The sequence below is a fragment of the Lissotriton vulgaris genome, chromosome 7, assembly GCF_964263255.1.
Source record: "Lissotriton vulgaris chromosome 7, aLisVul1.2, whole genome shotgun sequence".
In the NCBI taxonomy this organism is placed as follows: Eukaryota; Metazoa; Chordata; class Amphibia; order Caudata; family Salamandridae; genus Lissotriton; species Lissotriton vulgaris.
The window spans coordinates 186,326,754-186,349,540 of NC_141695.1; the positions used below are offsets into that span (position 1 = coordinate 186,326,754).

The 22,787-nt window shown below is 44.5% G+C and overlaps 1 protein-coding gene across 1 annotated transcript in view; it reads right to left on the reverse strand.

Moving 5' to 3' along the window:
• LOC147701153 (sialic acid-binding Ig-like lectin 14) overlaps positions 1–13,820 on the reverse strand; it is a 297,336-nt gene extending 283,516 nt beyond the window's left edge. Inside the window, exons 1-2 of the mRNA XM_086929914.1 lie at positions 13,745–13,820; positions 7,475–7,546 (exon numbers count right to left, since the gene is read on the reverse strand). Coding sequence (XP_086786040.1) covers positions 7,475–7,544 — 70 coding nt within the window. The 5' untranslated portion in view covers positions 7,545–7,546; positions 13,745–13,820. The remainder of the gene's footprint in view (positions 1–7,474; positions 7,547–13,744) is intronic.
• Positions 13,821–22,787: the final 8,967 nt, after the last annotated feature.

Below are 22,787 nucleotides of genomic sequence, written 5' to 3' on the forward strand. Positions count from 1 at the left end.
ATTTCTAAAATACAGTCGAGTAAGAAATTCACAACTCCTTTTCAAGGAACCTGTTATAGATGTGGGAAATATGGGCATATGGCAAATGCGAGAGAGTGTCCTGCTCTTAGGTTCAATTGCAATGTGTGTGGCAGAAAGGGACACATTGGTAGAAATTGTAGAACAAGAGTTGGGAGAGATATGAAGACTGAGACTAAGTTGGTCAGCTTTCAGATTAATGATGATGTTGTAGAACATCCTTCTGATTATGTGTTGATTGGGGAAGCAAGTGTGTTGATGAAATTTGATTCATGCTCACATGTTACTTTTATTTCAAATGAGGTGTTTGAAAATGTGTTTGGGAAGGAAAAAACTTTGTGTAAACCGGATATAAGACCAACAGGTTATCAAGAACATCCCATAAAAATAATGGGTTACTTTTTTGACTGCATTGAATATAAAGGGAGGTATACAGAAGCAAAAGTTTATGTGGTAAACAGGGGTGACAACTTGTTGAGTTGGTCTCATCAGGCAAGGTTGGGTGTGAGTCTCAATCCAAATGCTCATCCAGTTATTCAGGTACAGGCTGTAGACAATGTTGAGAACAAGTTCATTAAGAACTACAAAGAGTTGTTCAGTGAGAAACTAGGATGTATAAAAGGTTACAATCACAACATCAAACTGAAGTTAGGTGCGGTGCCTGTTGCTGCTAAAGTAAGACGCATTCCAATTTGTGTAAAGGATGCTGTGGGTAAAGAGATTGAGAAGTTGTTGTCGACTGGGGTTATACAACCAGTAGAAGCAACTGAGTGGCTCGCACCAATTGTGGTCGCGAGGAAGCCTAATAATGAGATTCGGCTGTGTGTTGACCTTCGTGCTTTAAATAAAGAGGTAATAGTTGACAAGTACCCTTTGCCAAACATAGAGGAGTTGGTTTCTACGTTAGATGGGGCTTGCTATTTCACCACCTTAGATATGGCTTCGGCTTATCACCAAGTTCCGCTAAAAGAAGAGTGTCAAGAGCTTACTAGTTTTATTACACCAATGGGTGCATTCAAGTTCTTAAGAATGCCTTTTGGGCTGGTTTCGGCAGCCTCGGTATTCCAGAGAATTATGGAAGATCTGTTCAAAGGAATACCGGGGGTAAGATGTTATCAGGATGATGTTCTCATTTCTGGTAAGAACGAACAGGAACATGATGAGAGGGTTTGCCTGGTGTTGAAGAAAATGTTGGAAGTTGGTTTGACTCTGCGTCAGAGCAAGTGCAAGTTTGGTGTCAATGAACTAGATTATTTGGGCCACCATATCTCTAGGAAGGGCATTTGTCCAAAAAAGGATCTTGTTGAAACAATTGAGAAATTGAAGGAACCATGTTCAAAAGAAGAGGTTTCTTCATTTTTGGGCATGGCAGAATTTTACAATAAGTTTGTCAGAAACTTTGCAGATAAGACTATTAATCTGAGGAAGATCATGTGTAAAAATGCTGTGTTTAATTGGACTGAGGAGTGTAGCAGAGAGTTTGATCAGGTGAAGATGGATCTGAGGAATGCACCAAATTTGCAGGCGTTTGTTCCAGGCGATCCAACGTTTATTGTAACAGATGCTAGCAGTAAGGGTCTGGGTGCCTTGTTGTTACAGCTGAGGAAAGGCAAGGAGGTCCTTATAGCTTGTGCTTCGAGATGTTTGAAGGGGGCAGAGTTGAATTACTCTGTCATAGAGAAAGAGGCGCTTGGTATATATTGGGCTGTGAATAAGTTCAGGAAGTTTGTTTGGGGTTCCTCCTTTACCGTCAGGTCTGATCACAAACCGCTAAAGGAAGTGTTTGAAAAGAAGGGATTAGACTCCATCTCGGGAAGAATAAGGAGATGGGTAATTTCTTTGCAGGAGTTTATGTTCAAGTTTGAATATATCCCAGGAAAAACTAATGTCTCGGCAGATTGTCTGTCTAGGTTGGTGGATGTTGTAGAAAATGTTGAGGAGGTTTTGGCTGACGATTTTGAGGCTGAATTAAAGGTGTGTGATGTTACCTTGGGGGCGGTGAAAGAAGATGCTTGGAGAGAGGAGCTGAGTAAGGATGAGGAATTGTTGGAGGTCATTAAATTGTTGGAAGATGGTAGGTCTTGTTCTTTAAAGAAGCCGTGGTCTTTGATTGCTGATGAGTTGGCAGTGGTAGATGGTTTACTCATGAGAGGTACTAGGTTAGTTCCTCCTATTAACCTCAGAAGTGTTCTGGTGGACATGTCTCATGAGGGTCACTTGGGTATTTCCAAGACGAAAGAACGCATACGTATGGACTTCTGGTGGCCAGGTATCGATTTGTTGGTGGAACGCGCTGTTAGGGATTGCTCTTCTTGTCAGGCAAGTGATAAAGTTTTGAGAACGAGGTCTTCTCCTATGGTTTGCAGGAGATTGCCCAGGTCCCCCTGGGATGAAGTTGCAGTTGATATTGTGGGGCCCTTACATGGCGAGCATCAAACTCCATTTTTTGTTGGTTTTATTGGATTTGTATTCTAGATGGGTTGAGGTCAGTTTGGTAAGGGAGATTACAAGTGAGTCTGTTATCTCCTTTTTGGAGTCTATCTTTAAACGTGAGAGTTTTCCGAACTCAATTCTTTCTGACAATGGGCCTCAATTTTGTTCTGGGAAAGTCGAGGAGTATCTCAGTGAGTGTGGCATAGTTCACAAGAAGATTTCTTTGTATCACCCAGAAGCAAATGGTGCTTTGGAGAGACTCAACAAAACTTTGAAGGAAAGCATTCAGTTGGCGAGGGTTAACAATTTGGACTGGAGAAAAGAGTTACAGAACAGAATTTCGGCTTATCGATTCTCTCCTCACTCTACCACAGGAAAGACCCCGTTTGAACTTTTCAAGGGTAGAGCACCAAATACTTGTTTGTGTCCTGCCTGGCTGGCTGCAGACAAGGGTGTTAAAAATAATGGGGTGGGTGCATGGAGAGAAAGGGAATTGGAACTTCAGAGAAAAAGGAAAATTTATGTGGATAGGAGAAATTCTGCTAAGGATTCCAAGTTCAAGGTGGGTGAGGTAGTAAAAATCAGGGCTCCCGTGGGCTGTCAAAACTGGTCGAAGTTTTCTGTTCCTAGAACCATTGTGAAAATTTTCAAAAATGCTGTAAAGACGGAGGATGGTCGTATCTGGAACAATAGTCGTGTTTCTCATTTTGGTGGAAAGGGGAAATGTGATGATGCTGTTGCTGTTCCTGATCTGCGTTCTAATTATTCTCGCAAGAGTGTGAGAGTATGTAGGCCACCTGTTCACTTGCGTGATTATGTCTAGATAGTTTCTTCTTTGCTTTACCTTTTCTTTCCGTTGCCTTCTTCATTGCTGGACATGTAAACCTGTTTAGTGTTTAAGAGGGAGAAGTGTGATGACCTGTCATCCTGGGTTTTCTGGTTCCATGTTGGAACCTAGAGTTTGGAACCACATGATACCAAGGTTCCCATATCTTGTAATTCCATGTTTGTCAGATGTTAGCTGACTGTTGGTTGGGGCTGATTAAATATAACCTACTGAACTTAATCCAGTGTGAATCTCACTTTATTACAGACGGCAGCTCAGAGGGAACACACCATCACTGAAATACTACGGTGCAGCTGCAGTACTTGCAGGATGAGCAGGAAAGTGCTGTTGGCTCTACTACCATTGCTGCCTCCATAGCAGCCAACACTACATTCCGTTCCATCGTCTGCATGCTTCCACACTATTCTAGTCTAAGTCACATTCATGTTTTTGTTAACCCTTTTATTGTAATCCCTGCAAAATACCACATGCCCATTTCAAAGATCACAACCTTTACTTTAAAGGCCCATAATCAACAAAAACCAAAACACCATACTAACTGGGTTCCGGAGTAGGGTGCAACCTGGTGTAAGGTGCTACAACACCTCATCAGTAGGTGCTATATAAATGCAATTTCAATAAAATATAATTAATCACACATGTGGATTGCACCACCAATTCCAAGTCCATACATTACTTGTTATCACAAAGTTTCTTTATTCTTTAACTTGTTCAGTTAAAACAGCCAACGTGTTTCATCGAACTTCCGTGGACTTCATCGGGGCTTAATATTTAGATTTGGTCTTCTATGGTTGTTGGAATTTGCAACAATGCTCTCAGGTTCAGTATATGTCTTGAGATATAACTCATTACTCCTGTATCCAGGGTAAGTTTGATATTGCTCGGCTCCTGTGCCACGCTATGCAGCAGATCAGGCTGCCTTAGTCCGCGTCCTCGACCGTGCAGTGGTATCGAACTTACCCTGGATGCAGGAGGGATGAGTTCTATCACAAGACATATACTGAACCTGAGAGCATTGTTGCAAATACCAACAACCATAGAAGATCAAATCTAGATATTAAGCCCTAACGATGTCCATGGAAGTTGGACGAAATGCGTTGGCTGTTTGGCTGTTTTAACTAAAACCTTTTGAAAAGAAGAATAAAGAAACTTTGTGATAACAAGTAATGAATGGACTTAATCACTCTTGAACTTGGAATTGGTGGTGCAATCCACATTGTGACTGCTCTCTGGAAACAGCGGGAGCGCTGGAGGTGAGTGTAATACTCAAAACATTGGACTCTTTGTGGTGAATTGTTGCTTTGGGGGAAGTGCCTCCCATGTACACTGTTCTGCAGAAGTGAGGCTTGCTGTTTTGCCTTGGGATTATAATACAATATAATATATAATCGACCCTAACACCGCAGTACTCAGCGGTCAGGCAGTCGATTGTAGTTCATAGAGGCTACATAGCAATTCCATCTTGTTGCTTGACACCCACAGAATACAAAACTGCCAGTAAATGTCAATAACACTGGAATGTGCCGGTCCACAGCAAATAAAACACCAGTCATTGATGAACATTGGGTAAGTGGTTGAGCAGGGGGGAAACCCTACTTACGCAGCAACCACAATTCTTGTCTGGGTGAATCCCCAAAATAAAACAAATTAACCTTTGCTTAATTCTGTGGTAGCTTGTCACAAAGCAGTCTGGCTTGACTTGATGGGAATGTGTAAAGTATTTACACAGCACTTCAAACAGTGATAAAGTGAAAACACAACACAAGAAAAATTCATGAGAACCAAAATTCCAAAAATCCAACAAGTAGAAGCAGAGATATGCAATTTTAATGATTTACTTAAAAATAGTGGCTGTATCACTCAGATCTAATGAGTGAACCCTAGCATTTAAATTACATTTTAGAGTATTGATGATATAGAGTGTGTGTGTGTATATATATATATCTATATAGATATATAATTCACTGAAAAAACCATAGGTTATAGACCATATATAGTTAGGAATTAGCATTTACAAAACCTTATTTTACTCACACAAAACCATTGAAATGTGCATATATAGTTAGTTGCACTAACTATATATCGCGCACCCGCAATCCACTGCTGATCATGTCACATATTACATCATTCATGACATGGCCAGTGACATCACTGATGACATCACTGATGACATCTCAAATGACATCACTGATGACATCACTGATGACAACATCCAGTGACTGTATGTTTCTGTAAAGTTAAAATATGTCTTCTCCTCGCGAAGTTCCGTTACGCGTCTGGTACGCGAACCGGGGCGCTAACCGGGACACTGTCACAGATATATATATTTTTTTTAACGTTAATTCCTCAAAATCCACTGGAGCACATATCTTGAGACCTAGCAAAGGCACATTGGGCAAACAGTCTCTACAATTTTGCAAGTTTCATAGAAATCCATTCAGCCGTTCGAGCTAAAAGTGAGTCCAACCGCCCTATGGAAAACTCAATGTTAAAAACACATTTTGGGACCCCCCTTTTTTCTCGGCCCCTGCTTGACGAAACCCCCCCAAAACTTTCAGGGGACGCTCAGAAACAAAATGTGCCATTTTCCTGAAAATTTCAGCCAATTCCGTCCATCAACGCCAAAGTTTTTCAACATAGAATTTTCAGAAATCCCTATTCAAAAAAATCCTAACTATATATACCTATACCTATATATATATATATATATATATATATATATATATATATATATATATATATTACCTACTGGCGATCGCCAGTAGGTATATATAGTTAGGATTTTTTTGAATAGGGATTTCTGAAAATTCTTTGTTGAATATATATATATATATATGTATTTTTTTGTATTCTGTTATATGTATATGTATTGTTGTATGTTTTGGTATGGATGTGTTTTGGAATAATGTACGGTCTGAGATCGGTCCCATGGCATGTATGTTTGTTAAATTAATTTTTATAAATGATTCATGTAGAATTACATAACTCTGTTATGGTAATTAACTGTGCCCTTCAGTGAAAATAAATTGGATATTAATCCCTCGGTACTCTTCTTCCTTATCATTGTATGATGTCTATTGCCCAGATATAGGAGGGTAATTTGGGTATACCCCTGGTCTTTTGTCCAGAGTTGCCGCTATAAACACAAAGCGGCAACTCTGGTTATCTGGTCACACGGTATCAGGACAGTCACCACAATGGTGCACGGGCCAGATACACAGGGAAAGTCAGGCCAGCTGAGCAATGTACTTGAAATCCTTGTTGTGGAGGGTTTCAAGATCCCACGTCAAGGATGCATCGGGCAGCGATAGATCCGGGGAGCTTTGGGGCTGTGAATCCGAGTCCTGTGTCCTCAAGGATGCCGGTGTCAAGGGGTTTTCAATGCGAAGTGCTGCGTTGAGGATTAGTCATCCAGCAGCAGTTCAGAAAAAGCTGGGGGACTGCGATGCAAGGTCCCGCATCTTCAATGAGGATGCCGTCGATGATAGGGCTTACGATGCAATGGCCTGATTCTGGGAAGTGTTGCTCAGTGGCGGTTATGAGGAGACTGTGGGCTGTGATGCAAGGTGTGGCTTCAGGGATGCGTTGCGCTGTGAAGGTTCTGATGCAGGTGCAAGGTGTTGCATCATTCTGCTTTGGTTCTGCACACCTTGGTTACCAGATCACCTTCAGTCCCACTTCCAAGGGTACAGGTATGGGGTGGGATCACTTATCAGACAGACTTCAGGTGCTGAGTTCAAAGTGGTTGAAGTCTTTCCTGTCCCTGAGGCTTTAATCAGGAGGCCAGTAATCTAGCCCTTGGAGTCACTCTGGTGGGCCTGGGTCCAAGCTGCAGGTTCAGTCTTTTCACCCAGGCAGCAAGGCAGCAAAGTAGCAGTCCTTCTTTCAGAACAACACAGAAGACAGAGAAAAGGAGGTTGAGGCAAAACGTTTTGGGATGAGCCTGCATAGAGGGTCAAGTCCCACAATCGCCAACTGAACAGATGTAGAGTAACTGCCACATTTATATTATCACGGTTCAGTCAAATAAACTTTGCTGATCTTTCTTTCCCTTGCTTGTGCTTTCACATAATTCATTATGCTAAAGATAAGTGAGTTGGCAAAAGTGATGTCAATGCAAAAAGACTGATCCTAGTAGCTTCCTAACTATGAGGTGTTCTAATGAAGGTGACTTACCCAGGAGAATGAACTGAAGGGGAAGATGCTTCTGAGAGTTCTTCTCTGAGACCATGACAGCAGCACCCATACCTTGAAAAGAAAGCAGACTCCAAGTAAACATGAGACTTTCCTTATGGCTGAAGCCAGTCTACACTGAGCAACAACTGACCGTATTCATGTAAATCCATGACTGAGTACTAACCTTTCTAGCTATGAGGAAACAAAGGACACTGAGTAAAACCCCTTACTTGAGGTGAGTGAGTTCAGGAGCACATCAGGCATCAAATTGAAACTGATTGCTAGAGAGGCATCTGAAATAAGTAAATAATGTTTGTATCCTTGCTCTTCATTCCATCTCTCTCTTTCCCACCCCTACTTACTTCTGACTAGATCCAAGAACTTGTGCACATAATGCACTTTGTTAACATAAGTCTGAGCATGCACTGCCGGAGCCTTTGTGACTGGTGCTCAGTGCTAATGATGAGTATTATTGTTTATTGATAAGATGGACATAACCCAATGGCATCCATGGGTGTGATAAAACCTATAAGAAATGCCATGTATGTCACAGCCTAGTGTGCAGTCGTCAAACTCTGCCTGTTTATTCCACCACCTGTTATGGCCATTTTCTTCAGTAAAACATTACTCTCTACTAAGCTACACTAAGGTACACTCATTTTCAGTGAAATTGCTCTCCCTCCCTTGCAGCTCCACCTTAAGTGAAGCTTTCCTCAGAGCCCCTGCACTCTTGAATGTTGGTGTTCAAGGCCCTCCTCCACCTGCAGGTTTGACCTGAGCCTCAACCCTGGTGGTCCAGTGGACCTGTGTTTCCTTTCTCTCGCTCTGCTTTTTCTCTCCTTTTTCACTCATTTTTCCCTCGTTTCTATCTCCCCCTTTCACTCTCTTCTGTTTCTTTCCTCTTTTTTCACTCGTTTTTTACCCTCATCTCAAGCTCCCCCTTTCACTCTCCTCTGTATCTTTCCTCCACTCTGCTTGTACTTTTATTGCCTTATTTGCACTATTCCCTCTTTTTTAGTTTTTCCTTTGCCTTTTTCCACCTGTTGTTTTCCACCGGTGCTGCCCCTGCGGCCCCTCCCCCCAGCACGACCAGTGCAACCGGCCCATTCCAGCTCCCCTCCGAGCCTCCCAGCTGTCCAGCCCTCCCCGACCCCTACTTAATGGTGGCCACTGTGCAAGCCTGTCTTTGCCCGTCTGTGACACAACCGCGGACCCAGCACAACCCACCCACAAGAACATAACCGAACCAAAGACCCTGCAATACCTCCTCCTCAATGTTCAATCCCTCCACAAACACGCCACCGAAATCTGGGACCTCCTCAACAGCACCACCCCAGACGTAGCATTCTTCACCGAAACCTGGACCAACACCACCTCGGGACTGGACATCGCCATCGCCATTCCCCAAGGATACAGATCTCTAGGATGGATCGCCCCACCCGTCTGGGAGGAGGAAGCACCATCATTCACAAATCCACCCTTCGCCTGAGCACACTCTCCGACGAGCCCACAGACCTGATGGAACACCTTCACTTCAAGATACTGGCCAGCCCCTCCTCCACCCTCCACCCTCCATCCTCCAAGGAACCCTCATATACCGGTCCATTGGGCACCGCGGACTTTTCACCAACTCCATCTCGACATCATCTCCTCGCATGCCATCACGTCCACCAACTGCACCCTACTGGGAGACCTCAACTTCCACTTCGACAACCAACTGGACCCCAGCACCACATCCCTCCTGGACAACCTCCACCACATTGGACTCTGCCAGATCGCCACCGAACCCACACACTCATCAGGACACACCCTCGACCCCCTCTTCACAACAGGAAACTCCATCACCTTCAGCTACACCAACAAACTCCCATGGACTGACCATCGATGCGTCCACTTCACCTTCAGAACACTCACCATCCACAGACACGATACACAACAGCAAAGAATTCTTCAACATCATCAAGGAGTTCACCCAACCTATCAGCGAGTCCACCGACATCCCTCCCTCACAAGACCTCAAATTATGACAAACTCAGCACCTTTTTCCACCACAAAATCAAAAGCATCTACGACAACTTCGACGAAGACAACCAACACACTGAACCCACACCAACCACCCCTGACACCCTGAAGCCAGCGATCTACAACTTGGTACTCCTCACCACCTAAGACACACTGAAGATGATGAAGTCAATCCAATCCGGGGCCCCCACGGACCCCTGTCCCCACCACATTTTCAACAGAGCCAGCGACACCATTGCACCCATGCTCTGCCACACCATCAACCGCTCCTTGGCAACTGCCATGTTCCCCGACGACTGGAAACATGCCGAGATCAACCCCCTCCTGAAGAAACTCTCAGGGGACCCCACTGACCTCAAAAATTACAGACCCATCTCCCTGCTCCCGTTCCCAGTGAAAGTCATCGAGAAAGCCATCAACAGCCAACTCGCTACTTTCAAAGAAGAGCACAACATCCTCGGCTCCTCCCAATCCGGCTTCAGAAAAAACACAGTACGGAAACAGCCCTCCTCGACACATCAGATGACATCTGCACCCTACTGGACAAAGGATAAACAGCAGCCCTCATCCCCCTCGACCTCTCAGCGGCGTTCGACACAGTCTCTCACCACACCGTAATACGCAGGGATCCAAGACAAGGCCCTCGACTGGATCCCCTCCTTCCTCTCTGGCAGAACGCAGCAGGTCAGACTCCCCCCTTTCCTCTCGGACCCCACACCAACTACCTGCAGAGTCCCCCAGGGGTCCTCTCTCAACCCTACACTCTTCAACGTCTACATTGCTCCGCTCACCCCATTGTCAGAACCCACGGACTCAACATTGTGTCATACGCAGACGATACCCAACTCATCCTCTCCCTATCCAATGAACCCAAAACCGCCAGACACAACTTTCAAGAAGGCATGGAAGCCATCGCCAAATGGATGAAAAACAGCTGGCTACAACTAAACACCAACAAAACGGAAGTACTCATCATTGGCCCGAACCCCGAAGCTTGGAATGACATCTGGTCGCCCCCCGCCCTCGGAAGCTTGCCCACCACCACGGACCACGCATGCAACCTGGGAATCATCCTGGACTCAGAGCTCAAAATGGACCACTAGATCAACTCTGTCTCGCCCTCCTGCTTCCACTCCCTCCGACTCCTACGTAAGACCTTCAACTGGATCCCCTCGAACACAGAAAGACCGTCACTCATGCCCTGGTCACTAGCAGACTCGACTACAGCAACGCACTCTATGCCGGAATAAACAAAAACCCCACCTGCAAGCTACAGAACATCCAAAACGCCCCCGCAAGACTGGTCCTCATCCTGCTAAGACACTGCCACATCTCCCAGCACCTGTGCACACTCCACTGGCTCCCCATCGAAGCTAGAGTCACCTTCAAGATGCTCACTCACGCTCACAAGGCCCTCCACGACACGGACCAGCATACCTGAACAGCAGACTCAAATACCACGCACCCCAAAGGACCCTACGATCAGCACAGCTCTCCTCGCCATGGTCCCCTGCACCAGAAAGACCAGATCCGGAGGCCTTCCTCGTGGCCAAGGCCTGCAATGACCTTCCGCTCCACTTCGGACAGACAACAATGCTCCCCATCTTTGCAAGAAACCTCAAACCTGGCTCTTCGACAGACCCCTTCCTTGATGGACTGGAACCTCCGGAACCCCCCTCACCCCCCAAGCTCCTTGAGACCCTTTTGGGTGAGTTGTCGCGCTTAACAAACACCTTGATTGACTCAGCTATTCGCTCAAAGAATCCCATACTAGAGCAAGGGTCTCCAACCTTTCATGTAATAAGACCCACTTAGGCTCAATCATTCAGAGCTACTAATATTATGACACTCCAGTGGTGCAGGACTCACAACCATATCGAAGAGATGAGGCAAAGCCACTCTGCGTGCCTTTGCATGGCCTCATAGATACGGAGTAAGGCAATACTGTGCAAAGAGCTGCGTTGCCTCACTCTGCATCATGGAAGCGTTCCACGGGCATTGACCCAGATTTACAAAATCAAGTAAACCTAGGGCAGCGCCACAACCTAACGCCTCCCCAGTTGTCCCTTCCTGCACAAAAACAATCCTGCAAACAATGCAGGTACCTGGTGCCCGTGTCGGTGCTAGGCTGCAAATTGTGCACTGGCACTGGCAGAAAGTACAGGAATGTTGTAAATAGCATTGGCATACGGCAACACAGCAAGAGGACTTGTGGTGCTGCCCAACACCGTAAAGAGGCCCTCAGTGTTGTAATAATGACCGCATCAGACTACATCAGATTGCATTAGTGGCCATCCTACGCAACAGTCCCAGCATTGAATACCCCAATGCATGCGGCAGAATGGCCAGAAGTAATATAGCAAAGACTTTCTCAATTTGGAATGCCTCTACATGGGTTATAAATAACAACCCTAGCTGCAACTTCCCTGACACATAGCTAACCCTATTTAGTAATGAGTCTCCCCACTGCTGCATGATGCATCACTCAATTATCAGCTTTAAATACATTTTGTAGATGAAAACATTTTTCTCCATACAGCAGCTAAGGAAAGTGCACTAATGTCTCCAACATACACTTTTAAATGGGAAACATCTACTAAATCAACCAAGCAAACGTTTCTAATTTAGTAGGCTGTGCTGCACACAGGAGAGCTGCCTGCAGATGGCTGACCCGGTACTCGTTGGAGAAGCTTGCACCAGCATTTCATATGCAGACAGGCCCTAGGTCTCACACAGCCCCTATGTGGAAGGTAAAGTGGGGCCCTCCATGGCCGGGAAATCTGACCCTTGAAGAGACTCTGCCACCATCAGAGAGTCTACAGTAGGCCAGTTCTCTGCGACTTGTGAAGCTGCAGACATTTAGGCCGCCCTTGCTGTTGTCTTTCAAAAAACTGGAACTAGGCAGTAGCGCAAACTTCCTCCTCTCATGGCTTATCTTTCAGGGGATGGCGAGGTCAAGCAGTCAAGGCTTACCCTTGCAGGGTGGTGTGAGGTAGGATGCTTAGATCAGCAAGCCTATATCTCTCGAAAAAGCATATTATCCAACGAGCCTTCTTATATAGTTAAGGAAATATGCTTTGTGCCTTCAGAAATGTGATGGTACATGTGTAAATCTAGTAAATATTACAGTAGTTCTGTTGCTCGACTCCTAAACCCACTTCAAGCAGCAAAACAGTAGCAAAGAGGTGGCAGATGCTACAACCAAAGCGCAGGGTCAGGTTAAAAATGCTCGGACTCAGACAGTTACTCAGCTCTCTTTGGAAGGCCCTAAGGATTTCTCATGAAAGTGAAGTCAATAACACTTTTATTTGATTTCGTTAAAATTCATAAAAGATTGGGAAAACCACCGTTATACATAATACAGTGTATTATGTATAACGGTGGTTTTCCCAATCTTATGATTTTAACGAAATCAAATAAAAGTATTATTGACTCCTCGTAAAAGTCCTAAAGTATGCGGTTGACAGCATTCAGCAACCTGAGTTTGGAGAAGAAGGAACAAGTGACATTCTAAAGAGTGATGGAAAGAAATATTTTAATGAGATCAAAACAAATCGAGACACTTTCCTTTCCTAACTAAGCAAACTGTATAATATTTGCTGTCCTGATACCCGATTTCCACAAATTATTATCATGTGTCGATATTATAGTTTCAGCATTGAAATTGCACCTCAATTCCAATTTTGTTGCCATTTCAATTAAAAATGTGCTGCGCTTCCACACCTTCCTTTAATACATGTGCAAGAGAATGCCCCAAAATGCACCACCTCCTCCTACATACACCTGACCCTTTTCACCACTCTCCTGGTGCTTGCTACAGATGTCTTCATGTAAAGCTTGGATAGTTCACAATCCCTGTGACTTCAGTGATGTGGCTTTGATGACGCCCCCTGCCCCACTCTGAAAAAGGTACACAAGTACACTCTTGACTAGGGCTCGGTTCTGCAGTTTGGGGTCTGTACCTCGCATTCAAGAGGGCTTCTTGTCTCGTAGCACCAATGTCGCCAGGCTAGTGGAAGGGGCATGTGCAGCTGGGTCCCGGGTGGTATGTCCCTTGCAACTGGGGCGATTCTTTAGGCCGTTTTACAAAATGATGGCCGCATTTCTTTTCAGAATGAGAGCATTCTACAAAATCTTACGGCTGCTTACTTCCTAAGGTGCTAATTTTACTTTCGTTTTCTAAAACTAAGAGCGCACATTTAGCATTTTATTAAACAAAAGAGATTAAAAAGAAAGTGGCTTACTTACATTGAGGTGTTGGACCACACAGGATCAGAAAAGGGAGAGACCAGGTGTCTAACCCTGAGTCAACTCCTGCAAAACGAAAAGCATTTATTTAATACATGCTGCGACTCAATGCATTTTTAGAAACTCCCCGTTTGGTCACGCACCACCCTCCCCTCCCCCCCCCCCCCCCGGCCCCCTGCATAGAGGAAGCAGCAGTTCACAGGCTTTATAGCAGGAATCATTTGGAAACCTTCCAGACAGTGGCCAACTGGAATTCCTTCCTCTTTGAAAAGACGAAGTTAAAAAGTCTCCATTTGGGGAGAGCATCGCATTCATAAGGCTAGGGAGTGCGGAGCCGCGAAACTTCGCAACTAGTTTGTGAATACCTAAAAGTAGTGAACTTACTCAAAAGTGTAAGTTCACCTTTGTGACTCAGGTCCACACATGGAAGGAACGGTTGCAGAGCATCCTCTGTGCCCATCTAAGGTGTCTCTTAATTTCAGAAAGAGTTAGTTACTGGTCAGTGGTGCCTGGGCTCATTACCAAACACTGTTGGCACTGGAGGACCAGGGACTCATGATAGAGAGGGAGACCTAGGCCTTTGGAACTTTGTGAGGCTAATTTCAGTGGAGGGTGACAGCCCGGTGTTATCTCCTGTTATTCCCTTGACCTGTGTCGGGGTCAATCAAATTGGAGCCCCTCCTGTTTTGGCAGACTCTCCCTTTGACAAAGCATAGGCCAGTGAAGAGGGCAATTCAAAAAGTTACACTCGCATCACGAATATAAAAGGACCAGACCCTAAATCGCATCCGTGCATGGATTTGGACTACAAGTTGGTCAACTCTCATATCCAACTGGAAAGAAGATTGCCAAGACTCAAGCTGCTGCAACCAGGATTAGGGCCAAAGGCCTGCTAGTCTCCCAGCTGTGTGAGGGGCCATTGTCCAAGAAGCCAAGAACACTAGCCCTGTGTGTGGAATACCAGCTGTCTGCCTGCCAGCCAAAACTACTTTGACCTATGAGGAGAAGGAGAGATCCTGGAGGGAGCCAGACCAGTGGGGATCCTGGCTAATTGATCCCTGTAAGAGAAGTATGGAGAACCCAGTCTATTCCGCACTGTTGTTGAAAGAGAGACTCTCTGTCCGGGTAAGACTGCAGCAGCACTGGCAGGCCTTTCGAAACTTGAATGAACTTGGCACATTACTGCCATAGTGAGTCTAACTCTCAGGGCCAAAGTGAGGCTTTGTAGCACATTGCTAGTGCAGGCGGCACCTGTGGGTTTGCCGCAAGTAAACCACCAGGAGCATGTTTTCCAGTGTGGAGAAGCCAAGGACACTACCTAGGAAAGCGCTAAACTGGGAAACTTTGATGAGTATTATTTAATGTGATGTATTATACTTTGTAAAACTTTAAAAAAACAACATGGCCATCTCATGTGGACTATTGAATTTAGCAAACACGCGCGGTCTAACACCCAGATCCAGATTCTTGTGGATCGCACGTATAGCCCGATGCACAAATATGGCAGACTATGAGGACATTGAGTGCGACACGCACTGGATGTTAATGTCAGAGACTATCCAGTGAGTTTTGCTTACAACTCTTTCACAGTTATATTTATTTTTAAAGTGTTGAACGAGATATTGATGATCTGTGTGCATATAATTTCAAAGGTTCCCCAAGGACAGTGTACGGAAGCACTTGGTTTCCAAAGGCATATACAATTTTCTTGAAGGCACAAGAAAAAGGCATTGCACCACACAAGATAAATTAGACAAGAAATCTATCTACATGAGTCCCATAATCATATTTAAATGTTACTTCACACTGATATCTTTATTATGAGTAAGCTTCCCCGGGATTGACGGAGTTCTTCGGAACTAGTTTGACTTCACCAAGAGTGGGATCACTGATCTGATGAGACTTCACCTTAGAGTCAGTAACATGAATACGTGCAGATCTAATTGTTCAGTAAACACATATAGAAACCCATTCAATGAAAATGTATCATGCATAGTAATCACACACTCATGGGAGGCTACTGAATGGGACACATTAAACTGTTTATGCTTACAACAGTCAGATAAGAGGAACTGTTTTGAATGTAAACGCGCTTATTTCTCGCAAAATGTAATCGAACATAAATATTCATGCAAATAAGTCTTGACCCTGTGGGAAGGGTATGCCCAGACGTGGGTACCGTGCTCACAATGCCACTGGATTCAAGCTAGCCTGGCTGATGAAGGGTGATGCCCTAAGTATTAGTATTAGTATGGTTGGATAATATCCAGGATCTGGCTGACCCGATGTTTATCTCAGTAGTGTGAGTCGTTTGAGGACAGTCTGCACACAAACCGCATGGAAAATGTTCTTTCACCTGAGGCAAACCCCAAAGAGTGTCCTGTTGTTCCATCTTGCTGCATCGTGGTCGAGTGTGTACTGACCGGTCTTTGATGTTAGTACTGCGTCTAAAAGCAAAAAGTGGTTGTGACAACGGTGTGGTCTCAATGTTCAATATCTTCCAATTGGAAAGAATACTTTTTTTGATTTTGTTTGAAAAGCTGCAGAATGTATTCACGCAGGTCAGTCTGCTGTCCATTTCCTTGGGTTCACTGGACATCGGTTTCTTGTAGTACTGAGTACTCAGGCCAACATCTGAGGGAAAGATTCTGACATCAAGGAATGGTAATCTGGTATTGCTTTACTCACAGGTGAAGTTTAAATAGTCATTTCTGCTGTTTAACCAAGCTTTGAATTCAATAATTGATGTTGGTTCTCCTCTCCAAATCACCAGTACACCGTCGATGTAGCGTTTACATAAACGATTATGGTCTTTGTATGGTTTCTCACTGCTGAAAATGTGGTCCTGTTCAATAATATGAACATAGAGGTTCGCTAAGCTTGGGTCAAAAACGCTCCCCACTGAAGTACCCGAGACTTGGAGAAAGAGTTGATCTTCGTACTTAAAAAAGTTCTCCTTCATCTCCAAACGGGCATGATAAAAGATACCGGGGGATTGTATCTGGACCTTTGTTCAACAGAATAGTTTCAATAGTGGATAGAATTTAATCTTGGGGAATACACGTGTATAAAGATTCCACATCAATAGACAAGAGGAAATCACGCTTGATGTCAAATTGTATGTGTACTACCATACGCAAGACATCTTTCGAATCTTTTCTGTATGTTGGCATTTCGCTTACCAATGGCCTCAGGAAATGATCTGCAAAGGTGGAAATTGGTTCAAGCAACGAGTCCAACCCAGAGATAATAGAGCGACCTGTAGGCGGTCTCTGATTTTTGTGCACCTTGGGCAGTGCATAAAAGTACGGAATGACCGGGTAGGCTTCATTCAAAAAGGCAGCTTCCTGTGTGGTGAGCCAACCGTTCGTGCTTGCCTCTTCAACTAGTATTTTAATTTCATTCTCCAGCCTCTTTGTAGGGTCCTCTTTCAAGGGTGTGTAGAAACGGGTGTCTTCAAGTTGTCTGAGACACTCTGTTCGATAGGCGGAGGGATCCATTATATCGATAGCTCCTCCTTTGTCCGCAGGCTTGATCGTTATGGTGTCATCACTAGCCAGTGATTGCATCACTTTGCAATCCTTTTTGGTCAGATTCAGGTACAGCTTGTTGCTACTGGCACAGATGCTGGTAACTTGGAACATAACCGCTTTTTCAAAAGTCAGGACCTGTGGCAGTATTTGATGTGCAAGAGGGTTGAATGTTGATTTGTTTTTTAGGCCTGTGTTGGTGTCGACCTCATCAGTAATGTCTTGCATCTTGTCTCTGAAAAAGAAATTAAGACGGATCTTGCGAAAAAAGCAGGCATCACCTCGGTATGAGGGAACGAAGACTAATCCCTTGTTAAAGAGGGCCTGTTCGTCTGTGTTCAATGTCCGACTACTCAAGTTTATAACTACATTGTCTTGTTGCTCGTTCCCGCTTGGTCTTCTGTCATGCTCTGGTTAGAACGAGCAGGCGGAGTGTCTGCCCAATATACCTGGGCTTGTTGGTTCCGCCATTTCCCTCTGGATCTGCTTCAGCTAAACCCTAAAAAAGGCTGATTAGAATACATCTGTGGTTGTTGTTGATATGGAAACATATGTCCATGGGGTGGTACATTCGGATAGCCAAAAGGTCCTGGCAACCACCACTGAGGTAGTGGTGGAGGGCCTCCTCTGTAACCTCTCCAGTTCCCTCTGTTCCTGGGAGCAGGGCCTTTAAACCTGGGTTAATCCTGGTTAGAAATGTCTGAGTCACTATACCACTCATCTCTACCTGATGTGGAGTAGTTTGATCCATACCTCCTTCCTTTTCCAATGAATTGGGGAGGAACATATTCAGCCCTTGTGTACAGGTATACTTTTTCCGTAGTAAAGCACACAATGTCTTTCTTAAATTTAGTAATTTTTTATGTCAAAACTGAGTCTTTAAACTCTTTGTTGCTTTTGTTGTTTTCTTCGTTTTGTTTTTTGAACAAAGTGCCTGATATTGTTACTTTGATCAAGGACTCTAATGCTTGTATCTCAATGAGAATCGTGTCTGCAGTGCCTTTGGCTGTGTTGATTATAAGAATCAGCCAGTTGCAGGTGCACCGCCATTCCACATGTGACCGATCCTTCAGAAACAGCTTGTCCTCCAAAAACAAATGCAGTTCGTCTGTAACTATTAAGCCAGTGGGTGCACGGTTACCCCTTAGATATTCAGTCATGATAGCTCCATGTATGTATATGCGGGAGTGAGATGTTTTAAGCAATAGAAGTTTAGACCAGTCATCTCCTTGTGTCAAGGGTCCACCTTGAAAGGTGTCTATTATGCTGGGTGTACTCAGAAATTATTATGCAACAGTGTCATCATATGCTCAGCCTTGTCGCTCAGCCATCTTCAATACCGAGAAGTGTCTATGGGTATGGTGTATTTGCCAAACACTTTGTTTATATGTCCAACCAAAAAAGTTACCTTGCAGGATGCTCCTATTAAAAAATATATATACTGCTGTGATACTCGTGTAAATAAGGACCCACAGCCTAAGCTGCTCAGAGATGCTAGCACAACAAAAAGTTTAAAGCAGGAGGGTCCTAGAGAAATTTTAAATACCTGCAAAGGATTGTATCCCCAATAGTATCAGACAAAAACAAGTGTAAAATCCTTGGGTCTATTTTGTGCAGAACAAAATGAAAGAATATTAGTGAGTAAAGAACTATAGAGAAGCCACAAACTATAACACACAGACCTAGCTGTAAGAAATTCCCTTTCCAGGACGAAATCCCTCACTCACCAAAGGTTCATCATATGGGATTCTCATCTCAAAGGAAAACATAGTTCCTCTGAGGGCTACAACCCCATTTCTGAGAGGGAGCATATCAAGGGATGTATAGGCATTTATATAGCGCACTACTTACCCGGAGGGTCCCAAGGCGCTTCGAACGCTGCGAAACCCTTCCTGGCTTCCCTGAGAGATAGTCCCCTTAATGGGTATCTCCAGGGTGAGACCAGGCATCCCCGGCAGTCTGGTGGGGCCGTTAGTGAAGATGAGGCAAGCTAATGCCCAGAGTTGCAGAGTGTGATCGCTGATCAGAGTGGGCACCGAGGCGAGAGAATTATCGAGTCCGCTGACCCTGGTCCAGAAACCTGCCGCGCCGGGAATCGAACCCTGGTCCCGGGCCGTCCTCTGCTCTCGGGTCTGCCGCCTCTAACCAGTGAGCCACACTACTTCACAGCCACACTACTTCACGGGATGTTTTTAAATTTCTACTCTATTGGGATATTCTATTCTAAATCCATATATGATGAGCCAAATATTGTGAGCGAGGGCATAGCGCAAAGAAAATGTAGAACGTGAGGGAATTGAAAATAAAACTAGGTAGAGAGGGCAGAATGTAAGATTTATTCAGGTGCACCAACTGCCAGGATTAAAAACAGTGCACCAGCGACATGGATTAAAGCCGCAATGGTATGGTGAAAGGTAGTGGTCAACATGTTTCAGCCTAGATGCCGCTCAATTGGGAGAGGCTTTCGTAAGGACCTATACGGATGCTGCTGCTTCAGTGCTCAAGTGGATAAACACATAAAGGATACGGGTACCAGACATGTTCATGCTTGTTTCGGGTCCAGGAAGGACCTGGCTTGGCAGTTCGGGCTGGACTGTTCCCATAAGGACAAGGTCAAGACTGATTTGCCTATGGCTGGGTTCAAACTGTGGTGGTGTGGTTTGCAAAAGAATGATGGATTAAACCCAGATCCTTGTGATTGGGGTGAATGTTTGCATTGTCCAGCATTCGGTCCATCAATTGTTTCTTTTGCATATTGAAAAATAAGATGGCTACCCCAACTTCCTACGACCAATTTAAGGCTTTCAATAGAAGGCTTCCATACCTGAACTTCAGAGACTAGTGTGAGAATGCAGCTAGAAATTCAAGTGGAGTGGGAGCCTGGAGGGGTAGAAGAACAGAGTGAACAGTATGAAGAGCCACAGGGAAAACCTTGGTGAAGGAGGCCCACTCACAGCCAGCACTGTATGGACACCACTTCAGAAGACCGTATGCAGCGGAGTCTATAGCAACTTGTCATCACTTCAGGCCTGTGAGGTTTTTGTATTATTGTCACACCCAGCCACCATTTGTTATTTGTTTAGCCCACATCTGTTTGCGTTCGCTAGAGGTGTCCCTGGGGCTCAGTGTGCTCACAGCCTTGGCCCTCAGGGACCCTGGGGTCACATGCTGGGGATCAAAGGCATACAGTGCTCATTATAGGATCACAGCCAGACACGGGGCTACGCCAATTTCCTATTTCTCTCAATTACCATGTGCACCATTTATTAGCTCTGTATCTTTTTATCCTTTTTAAAGGAGCAGCCTGTTCAGGAATCAGGATCGGTGTCGACCAGGAGTACTGGGCGGCACTCGGTCCCACGCAAAACTCAGCAGACTTTTACAGACTTTTTAGATAACTTAGCTCAATTCCGGGGAGTAGAATTCTTCGAGTTCTGCCCACCCCTAGTGATAAGTTGTGCTCTACAAATCGACATAACATAACATAACATGACATTCCTACCTAATTTCAAGCAAACGTTAGCACTTATTAAATATAATAGTGTAACCTAATGTTATCCTATGGGAGATGTAGGCAGTCCATAGCAAAGTTCTGCAAAACCACTGTCAATCGGATTGTCTCCTAACCTATTGAGACATTGCATTGCTGACATTCACCACTTGTTCCGCCTGTTCTTTTTATTTTTTGCAAGAGTTTGAGGTCCCCACTAATACCTCTAGATCTTCCAGTGTCAAATTGGTGTCATGGGGTCACTTCTTGAATGATCACTGAGAGGGGCCCTCCACCCCTCTCACCACCTGACGTCCAATGTGGGCTTCATCCATAAATCCTTGGGCCAAACTCCAGCTAATAGTTGCTGATTGTTAGTTTTTTGGGTGCTTATATGCACCCAGTGTAGCTGCCTCCTGAACTCCATGTGTAAGTTGAAGCCTAGAGGATTGGGTTAAAGGAACTGTGATCAGAGCATTACATGTTTGCGAAAATTACATGAGGTCATCAACAACATAACCCTTTATTGTAACTATTTTCATTAATAAACAGTGCACCTGCGGTTAATCATAATTAAACATCAACAAATAGCATATAAACAAAGGTGTTGGTGAATTGTGGATGAAAAGTTATCTTTAGTCTCATTCATGACATTCAAGTTGGTATTGTGCCCAGCGGCATACCAAGGGACACCTTGAGGCTCTTCACCACCATGGCAGATGAAGGATGATATGGAGGTAACTGTAATGGTTTCTCTGGATGTAGAAAAAGCATTGACTATGTCCAGTGGGAATACCTTTTTAGAGCACTGGAGCAAGTAGGCCTCGGCAATGAATGGCTAGTAACATGTAGTGTTACTACTTGCAGGTGGCTTGAGAGCTACTAGTACCTCACAAGCTACTCTTTGGAGAAACCTGGCTTAGCTAATGCTAGTGGGTTTGGGGTAAAATTGTCATGCAATGGTGGCAATTCCTGGTGGAGCCGCTCCCCCACCCTTCTTCCTAGAGAGAGTATAGCTTAGGCATATCAGATGCCTTCCTTTGCCCGCACAACAGGTCATCACATTCCCTTTTACGATTCACAGGGTAGCTGCTTACCCTCTAGTGGGCCTCCTTTGCGGTATTGTTTGTTTCCCGCAGGCCCATTGTATTTCCCTATGTTAGTGTCATTATGCACATTGTAGGCCCCTTCCCCTTTGCACACATCCTTATATAAATAGGTTTGCTTTGTGCCACACTGTATTTTTACATAGAACCTGCTTATGTTTTTTTGTTCTGTTCTTTCCTGGGATTTAGTCTGAACACCATAGACAAGGTCAAACAACAAAGCCCCTTATTATTTTCTCTCGTCAGACACTAGCACCTCGCTTAGAATGCAGCAGATTTTTATGAAAACATAAGTCTTGTCATATAGCAGAGTACAGGAGTTTAAACAGGTACAAACTGAGAACGAAGGACCTGAGACAAGATTGCTGCATCAGTGGAGAAGTAGAATGTCCATCTATGTATGCTAAGGTATGAGTTCTGCCACTAATCCCACAGATCTTTGACATATCATCATTTAGCCTCATTAGCTAGGGGCGTATGTTTAGGCTAATCTGTCTTATAACATATCAAGGCTTTTTACTGTATATAGTTTGTTAACCATGTTAGCAAATTTTAGATATGCACCTTTTTCTTCTATTGGTGCAAAAACTACATTTTAGAATAGAGTAATTTGAATAAATATTCGAAACGTATTTTTTGTCTCTTGTTTATCTTATTGTGGACAGTTATGAGTGAGAGAGTGAAAGGGTGTGTCCTGTCACCATGATCCTTGAGAGGGTTGAGAATGATGTGTTCAGGGGGGCCAAGTCACTTGTCTCGCTGGTAAGGTTAGGAGGGAAAATGAGGCAGTATAGCTAGTCAGACTCGGGATCATGGATATTGAGGTGGTATGGTAACTCAGTCCCTACATACTATGTTCTGTGCTCCGTTATAAATTACTTATGGCAAAACCTGTGGCTATTGCGGCCAATTGCCTA